The sequence below is a fragment of the Ruditapes philippinarum genome, unplaced genomic scaffold, assembly GCF_026571515.1.
Source record: "Ruditapes philippinarum isolate M1 unplaced genomic scaffold, ASM2657151v2 ctg876_1_1_1_1, whole genome shotgun sequence".
In the NCBI taxonomy this organism is placed as follows: Eukaryota; Metazoa; Mollusca; class Bivalvia; order Venerida; family Veneridae; genus Ruditapes; species Ruditapes philippinarum.
The window spans coordinates 334036-345007 of record NW_026856968.1 but is presented as its reverse complement, the minus strand read 5'-3'; the positions used below and the strand labels follow the sequence as shown (position 1 = coordinate 345007).

Sequence of the window (10972 nt, the reverse complement as noted above, 5' to 3'; positions counted from 1 at the left end):
GAAAAAGGCCTAATGCATTCCGACTTGGTGCCGGCCTTGTATTTGGGCTACGGCCATGAAACTTGGTGGCTGTGTAGGCCTTCCTCTAACAATTCCAACAGTCCAAATTGCAAGCGAATCGGACCTACGGTTGGCACACAGTGCCAATTGTCGCACCCGTTTTTTTAGAAACTTTCAGCGCAAACGTATATGAAAATAAAAAAGAAAATGAAGCGAAAAAGGCCTAATGCATTCCGACTTGGTGCCGGCCTTGTATTTGGGCTACGGCCATGAAACTTGGTGGCTGTGTACTACTTCCTCTCACAATTCCAACAGTCCAAATCGCAAGCGAATCGGACCTACGGTTGGCACACAGTGCCAATTGTCGCACCCGTTTTATTTAGAAAATTTCAGCGCAAACGTGTATGAAAATAAAAAAGAAAATGAAGCGAAAAAGGCCTAATGCATTCCGACTTGGTGCCGGCCTTGTATTTGGGCTACGGCCATGAAACTTGGTGGCTGTGTACTACTTCCTCTCACAATTCCAACAGTCCAAATCGCATGCGAATCGGACCTTCGGTTGGCACACAGTGCCAATTGTCGCACCCGTTTTTTTTAGAAACTTTCAGCGCAAACGTATATGAAAAAAAAAGAAAATGAAGCGAAAAAGGCCTAATGCATTCCGACTTGGTGACGGCCTTGTAATTTGGCTACGGCCATGAAACTTGAGCGCTGTGTACTCCTTCCTCTGACAATTACAGCAGTCCAAATTGCATGCGAATCGGATCTACGGTTGGCACACAGTGCCAATTGTCGCACCCGTTTTTTTAAAAAACTTTCAGCGCAAACGTATATGAAAAAAAAGAAAATGAAGCGAAAAAGGCCTAATGCATTCCGACTTGGTGCCGGCCTTGTATTTGGGCTACGGCCATGAAACTTGAGCGCTGTGTACTCCTTCCTCTGACAATTCCAACAGTCCAAATTGCATGCGAATCGGAGGCAAACCTTTATTAAAAATGTGTACGTTTGCTTTCTGTTTGTTTAGACAAATTAAAGTTTTCTTTTTTATTGTTTGATCAATCCTAAAATAAGAAATATAATCGAAATCCGTTTATATATAAAACGTGTAGTAACTTTCATCATATAACCAGAGTACTCACCAGAAGTTACTACTTTCGGATGTGGCAAGCCACATAAGGTGTTTGATTTATCGCTGATGTGTGTGTATGATACGGGCATATCTGGTACTATAATAAGATGTAGAACTGGATCACATCTTCAGAACTGTGGTAACTTATCATTTTTAACCGTGAAAATATGCTGCCAAGAACAATCAACTAATGATAAGATGATACGAATGTTTAGAATATTTGATACGAATATGCATGCGTCTATACGTAATCTTTGGCTTTGATGATTAAATTATAAAACCGATAACTTATTACAAACAGTAAAGCCCGTTTTTATACTGGCAGCAAATGTAAGATTTTTATTTGAATGTACTAAAATGCGTTTAATGGTTAAATCAAATAAATTCAAGAGTTGTTAAAAACTAAAACAAAAAACATACATTTTCTATTTTACGGTTACAAGACACAAGAAACATACCTTGACTATTGCATAGTTAACAAGATAACTATTCCATCTTCCAGAATTTCATTCCTGTCCAGCCGGTACTGTTAAATGCCCAAGAAGTTACTGTATACCATTGAGATTTGTCTGTGATGGCAAGGAACATTGTCCAAATGCTGAAGACGAATATGAATGCGGTCAGTAAAATATTATTAAAGTACATTATGTACATTATGCATTTCAGTACTCTCTAAATATATATAAGTAAATAATATTCTTATCACAACGGTTCAAAGCGTGTAAAATAAAGAATAAGGGTACCCGTTTGTATTTTGGAAGACACAGATAAATTAAATGCAGAACGTCCTTTAGAAAAATAGTTGTTTTTTTAGAGGGGTGGGGGTGGCCAGGTGTTATTATAGTAATGTTTAAGTCTAATATGAGACTTTACATTTTATCTCAAAACAAACAAAAACGTTTTTAGTTTAATATTCAATGTAAAAAGGAACTTGAGAAATATTATACTGACTCAATCAATCAATTAAACATTGAAATATACACTGTTTTATTCTGGTTCTTTTATAATTCTCTACACCGTAGAGAGGAGCCTCCGTGGCCGTCGGGTTAAGGTAACTTAAAATTATTTACCGTTCCCCTCTTTGGGTTCGACTCCCGGTCTATTCATGTAAAAAGGTATCTGGCCGCCTAGCGAAAGATCGATGGCTTTAATCAGGTGTTCCTCCAGTAGTAAAACAGAAAAGTCGCCATTTGACCTTTAACTTCGACTTGATTTATCTACAGATGATCTTAATAAATGTGTTGTAGCTCAAAATAGCAGTTGTTTGACAGCTTGTCTGTTTACTTTTGGTTTTTTTCGTTCTATGCAATTGAAAAAAAACACACACATTTGAATGGCCATTGTTTTCTCGTTTAGGGCACATGCTTTTTTACTCGGGGACCATATGCCGCTTATTATGGAATGGCACTTACGTGTCACATTGAAAGTTCCATGATAACGCCATATGAACACATCTGTGGATGTTTCAAAATTCAAAATTGTACAGTTCCTTTATAATGTTGAATTCTTGAAATGTTGGATGTCTTCTGGGTGCTCTTCTTGGATGTGTCGATGGCTACGTCCTGTGAACGTTGCCTTTACCTTGTTGATCTTTATTCTTTTTTTTCTGCTTAAGTCGGTGCTAGGGGGCGTGGACGGTAATTTGCACTTGACAGTACCGTCCATGAACAGGCTCAATCAAACCGAGCCTGCAACATTTTCAGTTTTGCCGTGTTTGGCTTTCTTTAGGGATTCTTTTTCTCTCTTTGATAGATCTAAATGATAATATTATAAAATTATTTTTAATTTCAGGTTGTAGCGATTCAGAACGTGAGGTGATAATACTACGTCACGAGGATAATAACGCCAGAGGGCCTGACATATTGGAACTTGCGAGACAACTTCACTCTTCAAGTGGCATTATTAGAAGTCTTGGCTATACACTTGAAGGAGGGTTACAAGGAATTCCTTTTAATCACGCTGTTTTGAAAATCACTGAAAAAGAAATAAGGCCAACTGAACATATTGATAGGGGTTACACGTGTATCTACAAAGCTTTAGCAAATGAATACATGGATCTTGTACAATTTACAAAGAAGACATCACGTAGTTTGATATTTATTCAAAACGATAATGAATCCTACACAGTTGCTAATTTGATGTTTTCGAGGACAATGACGACTTTGCATGACTTTGACGTTTATAGAATTTTAGAAGGTGACAACAGTATAACATCAAAAGACCAATATCCATACGTCCAAGATATATATGTTAAAAACTGGAACATATTGTCAACAATGGCTGTGCGATATTTACCGAAGTTGTGCAAAGGTAATATATAGCCTCGTATCAATTGTATATACTCAGTTGCAAAAACAGTTTGTACTTAGTTATACTGTCGTAAGCAAACTCGTTGAATATTTGGTATGAAAATTTGCAGAAATGTATTGACTACACGATGATTTACAGTTAATTGAAATTTCATTATGATCAGTATTTAATTACATGTTTGTTTGTTTGTTTGGGTTTTAAGTCACACCGATACAATATAGGTCATACGTCGACATTCCAGCTTTACTGGTGGAGGAAGACCTAAGGTGCCCTTTCGTGAACTATTTCAGGCGAACGGGCACCGACATTAAATGTAAACAGCTAAATGGTGAAAATGAAAGAAGCAGATTTGTGCTTTTTGTAAGATGCGTTTTTGCCCTTCGGGTACTCAAATGTTGAAATGAATCATTCAATCTCATATCCATATGACATAACAGCTGATCTATGCAGTGTCGTGAATTTCCTTTTAATTTTATTTTATAATCCAAGACATTGGAAGAAAGAACACATTTCCTTCTTGAATATTAATTTATTTTATAGCACAACACGTTTTAATCCAATTAAACTATTTTATTTAATCATCACAAATATAATCCAATTATTTGACTTATTTGACTTAAACAATTTCATTTAATAATCACAAATATAATCCAAGTATTTAATTTAACAACCTTTATTAACAAATCAGTCTAACTTATTTTATTTCACCCACCTTTAACTCATAAAATGTCCCTATATATATAGCAAAACTTTCCCGCCTTTATAATTAAGCATGGCAAGAAAAGCATGTAAAACATGAAAACATAAATATCTCGTGCACAATAATTCACCGTCGGGGAACTAAAACAATAGGTTGCACGTGAAAAACCTTGAACTGACTGATAAAACACGTGCAAACATGAATACATAAATATATCGTGCACAATAATTCACCGTCGGGGAACTAAAACAATAGAATTACTAAATGCACGTGAAAAACATTGAAGTAGCTGATAAAATACGTGCAAAATGCTACTATATCTTCACCGTCGGATAACTTAACAATAAACTTTAAAGACACGGTGATATCTCATGTAACTTACAAAGAAAATATTTCTTGATAAAATTAGTAGTATATTAAAATACATGTATATCGCAATATCTGCGACATGCAGCGTCAATTCTCATATTTATCAAAATTCAATACAAAGTATACCATTGTTTGGTCATTAAATGTTGCAAAGTTTCAATTTTTAGTTCAAATAAATAAACGGAATTTCCAAGTAACCAAGAACACTTTCTTTTGCAATTTGTATAGATAACCTCATTATAAATACAACAGCCGATATCTGTTAATTAGGATTCTAACGCTTCATGCAAATGCATCGTATGCCAAAATAGCGTACAAATTAGGAAAAGAAATGCATTGCCGTATTTACGTAAAATGTGACATAAGTTAACAAAATGACGTCATGAAAATCGAATTCCTTAAAGTGACATTATGCTCATATTTTCATAGTCAAGTTGAGCTAAATTGACTTTATATTTCAAAAGATTGACTGTTAAAATGGTGTATGACCAACAGTTGATATTGGAAAATGTTCAGAATAAAATTATAAATCTGCCTAAAATATAAAAAGACTGCCCCATTCTTTTTATAAACTGAGCGTGCGTTGTAGGTAAATTCTAAAAGATATTTACAGAAATTTTATTTGGATCCGTGCATCATTTCCTGTTTATGGGAAGTAAATTATTAAATTAAAAGGAATTATTGCATAATGAAAACTTATTTTGATATTTACATGTTCACTCACCATATACCCTTGGATGGGCATAATGTCACTTTAATTAAAGATCATCATATTGTTTATATTCTATTAGAGATATGGTTTATTGTTAAAATGATTCGTCATAACCGGCGTTTGTGACTACATTAACTGAGCGTTTGTACATAAATATTGTTTTTTTCCTGCGGCAATTCACTTAAAATTAATGTCTATTTCCGAAATATTTCATTCATATGATCATTGTCTTATGAAATGCATTCCATATATTATTAGGATATCATACTGCAATGTGTATATATTACGAGGTTTGTCTCGGGGTTAAAATTGTCTTGACATTTTTGTTTATTACTCTCATACCCAATTCACTGTTATATTTATAGTGTGTTTTCTAGATCAAGTATACCAACTTGCAAATTGGTCTAATTTAGATAGTTAAGCCTTTGAAAAATTGATAAATCATAGCAAAATAGTGTAACAGTTGTCTTTGTGTGTGACTTTTCATCATTGACCACCGATAATATCATACGTACGATCTTATATACGGACCTTATTGAATGGTAGGTAATGATTTCCTGTTGTTTTTCTTATTTAATCTGTCCAAATTTTAATTAAAGGTGAGTTTGTTTATTGTTATCTGGTTGGTATTGAATGCGGCTGGAACTGTCAATATAATTTGAAGAGCTTATTTACTACAAAGATAAAGGAGCAAGAAACGAGAAACGACTTTACAAATATGGTGCTTCTTATAAAAAAAAACATATTTAAACGTTCCTTGTATTTTTATTGTGTTAGGGTCTGAGATCATGATCCTCGCAGACAATTGATTAAAATCATATAGTGGAGAAATACGAGAATTTTTAAACGTTCGGTTCTTCATTACTTAATGTCTATACGTGGAAGTGTCCACTTGATGTTTATTCTGAAAACACATGAGTATTAAAAATATAGTATTAAGTCTGAGTACACCCGAGTATTATAAAAAATGTATTTAAACTTAGAAAACCTAAGTATTACGATATGACATTTAGTCTTAGTAAACCTTGGTAATCTAATATTGTACTTAATCTGAGTACATCTAATTCTAATAACAATATATTAAATCTGAGTACACCTGAGAATTCAAATATTGTTTTTAGAATATATACATCTGAGTATTAAAGTTATTGTCAGCATCGGACTGGCTTACATTCATTGGTTAATAGTATTTTGTCGGGTTTGAAGTCGAACCGATAATACAATTGTTTAACAGAATAAATAGTCAAACAGATAGCATTGCATTATTTTTAAAACTCTAACAACTGTTCTATTACATTATTGCCATTTTACTGTCGATTTAAATGATCATATGAGCCGCGTCATGACAATACCAACATAGTGCGTTTGCGACCAGCATGGATCCAGACCAGCCTGCGCATCCGTGCAGTCTGATCAGGACCCATGCTGTTCGCTCACAAACCCTATAACACGTAGAGAGACAGATAGCAAACAGCATGGATCCTGATCAGACTGCGCGATGCGCAGGCTGGTCTGGAACCATGCTGGTCGCAAACGCACTATGTTGGTTTTGTCATGACGCAGCTCATATATTATTTACTGAATTTATGTCAAGTCGTAAAAATTCATGAATAAAAGTAAATGCTTTTACGAATGTAAACACGAGTGTTGAATAATATATCTATAACTAAGATATTCGATCAATGAGCACAAAATCTTTTTTATTTTATTAGTAGTAGTAATATTGTTTTACGTCGCACTAACACAACAGGTGTCATATGTCGAGTTTACAGCTTCACTGGTTTAGGAAGACTTCAGGTGCTCCTCCTTGACTAAATTAATTGACTTCATTTGAAATAAATAACTATTTATCGTGTAACAGTTTATATTCATTTTAGCACTAATTATGTCTTTTTAGTAGGATGATTTAAAACAACACATGTTCGAACGAATAATAAAAAAATACTATGGTAATATTAAATTTAAAGCATAAGGGCACCACACATTAAAACTCATGAACCACGTACAATGGTACAAAAATATCTGTCCGTAAAAAGTAATTATTTGAATTGTTCCTCTTTTAACTAAAATTAAATACTGAAAAGACATACGACAATTTTCCTCATCAGAACCGTCCAAACAATCTTCGGACGTATCACATCTTTGATCAGATTGAATACATTGACAACTTGTACATCTATATTCATTTTCATCACACTCTTGAAAATCTAGATATGAATAAATAAGTGAATGATAAAGATGACAACATTGATAAGACATAACGTTATTGATATTAATTCATAACCCTATTTCTCATTATAAGAAATAGAAAAATGAGCCGCGTCATGACAAAAACAACATAGTGCGTTTGCGACCAGCATGTATCCAGACCAGCCTGCGCTTCCGCGCAGTCTGATCAGTATCCATGCTGTTCGCTTACCATTATGTTGGTTTTGTCATGACGCGGCTCAAATCTATATACGTTATATTATGCTATAGTGTTAAAAATGACACAATTTCAGTGATGTGCATGGTTTTCATTTTACACTTTTGGGTAGGACTATATTTATATGTAAAATATAAACCCGAAGTTAATATAAAGCAAATATTTTGTACAAGCGAACTATTTTTAAATCTAATTAGCTTAATATATTAATAAACTGTTATAATTGCAGGAGTATCATGCCAAACCATTTGCTAAATATGTGGGTTTGTTTCTAAATATACTTAATTGAAAACAGATTATGTTTAAATGAGCCGCGTCATGACAAAACCAACATATTGGGTTGCGACCAGCAGGGATCCAGACCAGCCTGCGCATCCGCGCAGTCTGATCAGGATCCATGCTGTTCGCTATCAGTTTCTCTACTTGCTATAGACTATGTAAGCGAACAGCATGGATCCTGATCAGTCTGCGCGGATGCGCAGGCTGGTCTGGATCCCTGCTGGTCGCAACCCAATATGTTAGCAAAATTATAATTATTCGTGTACATGCACCTGACAACTGCTCTCCATTAATCCTGGTGTACAAATAAAAATTGTTTTTAATTTAAAGTTGTTAATTAGCTATTTCAAATCTAAGAAAATAACAAGAGTTTTTAACAATGATTGTGAAATGAATTACTACAAGTCTAAAAATTAAAATAAGTCTTAAAATTCTAATATAGTATAGCTGTTCCACTTAAAACGAAATAAATACAAAGGCCAATAAAGAAACATGCTAAGAACTATATCGAAAACGGATTTTACGCTTAAATGCACTCCATGTCATCTTGCATAGTTAAATGATTATTCTGTAATAAAAGATTGAGCGAATTGTCTTATATATTCCATATCTACATCAAAGGGTACACTCTAAAAGAATTATTATTTAGGACCTAATACATGTAAATATTTATACTTTGTTTAAATTTTATTTGGTTTTCAAAAGGAAAGATTTTTCTGATGCAGATAGACTAAATATGAGACGTGTCACTACAAAACCATCAAAATGGGTTTGCGACCAGCATGGATCCAGACCAGCCAGCGCATCCGCGCAGTCTGATCAGGACCCATGCTGTTCGCTTACCAACCCTATAACAAGTAGAGAAACTGATAGCGAACAGCATGGATCCTGATCAGTCTGCGCGGATGCGCAGGCTGGTCAGGATCCATGCTGGTCGCAAACCCATTATGTTGGTTTTGTCGTGATATATATATTTTTAAAGACTAGAAATGTTTCCAATTGGCACGGTTCCCCACATTTCACTATTTTGTCAACAGATAAGCAGTGTGGCAGTATGGCAATATGATAAGGTAAGGAACGGACGGACGGACAAAGGCAAATGTATATGCCCTTCCAAAATGACTGTACTTTGTAATAAGTGTGCACGTTTACAGTTTTCTTAAATCTCAAATGAATGACGAAAGATTGCAAACAAGCAAGAAGATATTAAGGAAGATTTTGTGAATAATACACTTACCAAGCTGAATAAGTTACAGGAGTTTTGTTTTCCCAAATTTCGTATACTTTTCCTTTACCGTCTAAACCCGTTCGGTTGCCTAAATATATAAAGAGCAATGATCCCTAAATAATGTGAATTTTGTGTTTACTTATTGGAGAGCAATAATAAAGAATAAATTGAGAATCTTTAATGTAGAAGTAAATATTTTGAAAGAAGTATGTGTTTTCTTCATTTCTGATATTACAATATGTCTTTTTGTGGCAGTTTGGTCGTTTTGATCGGATATGAAGACTGTCCGGCTCAAGTACCGTTCTGTGCAGTAATGCAGGCACGACCCGGCTACTTTGTAGAACCACATACGTTTCGTATGCTGGTTGGATAGCATCATCATCTACGAATCAAACATCCCTTCCGAGATTCGAGCCCAAAGGGGCAAGTGATCGAGTGGTTTAAAATCAAAAACCTTAACCAGTCGGCCACTAAATCTTTCCTATCGATGCAGAATTTTAGTTATGACATTATAAGCACCATATGCTAAGTTGCTCTTTTTTTTAAAAAGAAAACAATCAAACATTATGCATGTACAGTTAACATCCTTTTAGACAGGTGTAAGCTTACAGAATTCTTTTATAAAAGTAAAGGAATCTGAAAAAATAAAGAAAACGTACATGAAATTTTAAACAAATTTTAGTATCTTTACCGATATATGCGTAATAAAACTCAAAACTTAAAATGAATAAAGGCAGTCTCAAAGATTTCAGGGTCTCGTTCTATCTTTTTGAATGTCCGTAGTAAATATTGAACAAGTTTCAATTCGCTGTGAGAACGGAACGAGACTAGTCTCTGTCGTCTGCTCCAACATTCATTTCCGGCAGCGTCTGCTGTACCGTCTGCATTTATAGCGTATATCGTGTAACATTTATTAAAATGTTTAGAGGATGCTGCGAATATAAATCAAACTATAGATAAAACTCTGGAATACCCTCTGACAGAGAAGAACATAAAATGGAGAAAATGAGAATACAGGAATGGTGTTTTGCTTAACTATTCACAAATAGAAAACGGACTTTTTGAAATTTAACAATAGTTCTAACATTTATTCTTGTAAATTGAATTCGGATGACTTCACATTATTTATTTTTTCTACCATTTTTGCAAACTCCTCACAGTGATTCCCTTCCTTGGCAGAATTGTAATCACTGCCTTCACAGACGTCACATGATGATGAAAGTCACATGACGTAACGTCGAAATTCAAATGTAAATATCGAACATTACATAGAAAATCTAACGTCATTTTTTCTCTTTCTGTTTTTTTTTAACTTTTTGAACCTACGTCCGTCATATATTATCAAAAAATTATCAAAAGTATACAAAATAATGAAAAATAAATTAAAAAGCTAAAAAATATAAGTATTCAAATATTGATATTTCAATGTTTGTGATGGCAGAGATCTCTGTACTGATAAGGGGAGACCACTGCGTAGGAGATTGCCATTTTTGCTGTCCATATATCAGCTCATCTAGTCAATTCAGACGGATTGGTTTTTTGCTTATAAGCCTCCATAAGCATATTTTTCTTTCCAAAAGATGCTAACATCTGGAAAAGATTATCCCTACAAGCAGTACACTTTAATGACAAGTTTACGTACGAACAGTGTACAGTGTCGCGTTTTCATCATCGTACTATCGCGTTTTCATCATCGTACTATCGTGTTTTCACCATCGTAGTTTCGTGATTTCGCGTTTTCACCATCGTACTATCGACTATCGCGTTTCAGATCAACACATTCATAGGCAATGGCCCTAACGGCATTCCGTAGATAAAAG

The 10972-nt window shown here is 34.4% G+C and overlaps 1 protein-coding gene across 1 annotated transcript; it reads left to right on the top strand.

The window, feature by feature from the left end:
* Positions 1–1109: 1109 nt before the first annotated feature.
* On the top strand, positions 1110–3488 carry LOC132748307 (uncharacterized; the record flags this gene model as incomplete). Its single annotated transcript, XM_060737879.1, is given in 3 exon segments — positions 1110–1268; positions 1632–1748; positions 2921–3488. Coding segments are annotated over 3 exon segments (720 nt in total). The 3' UTR covers positions 3451–3488.
* Positions 3489–10972: the final 7484 nt, after the last annotated feature.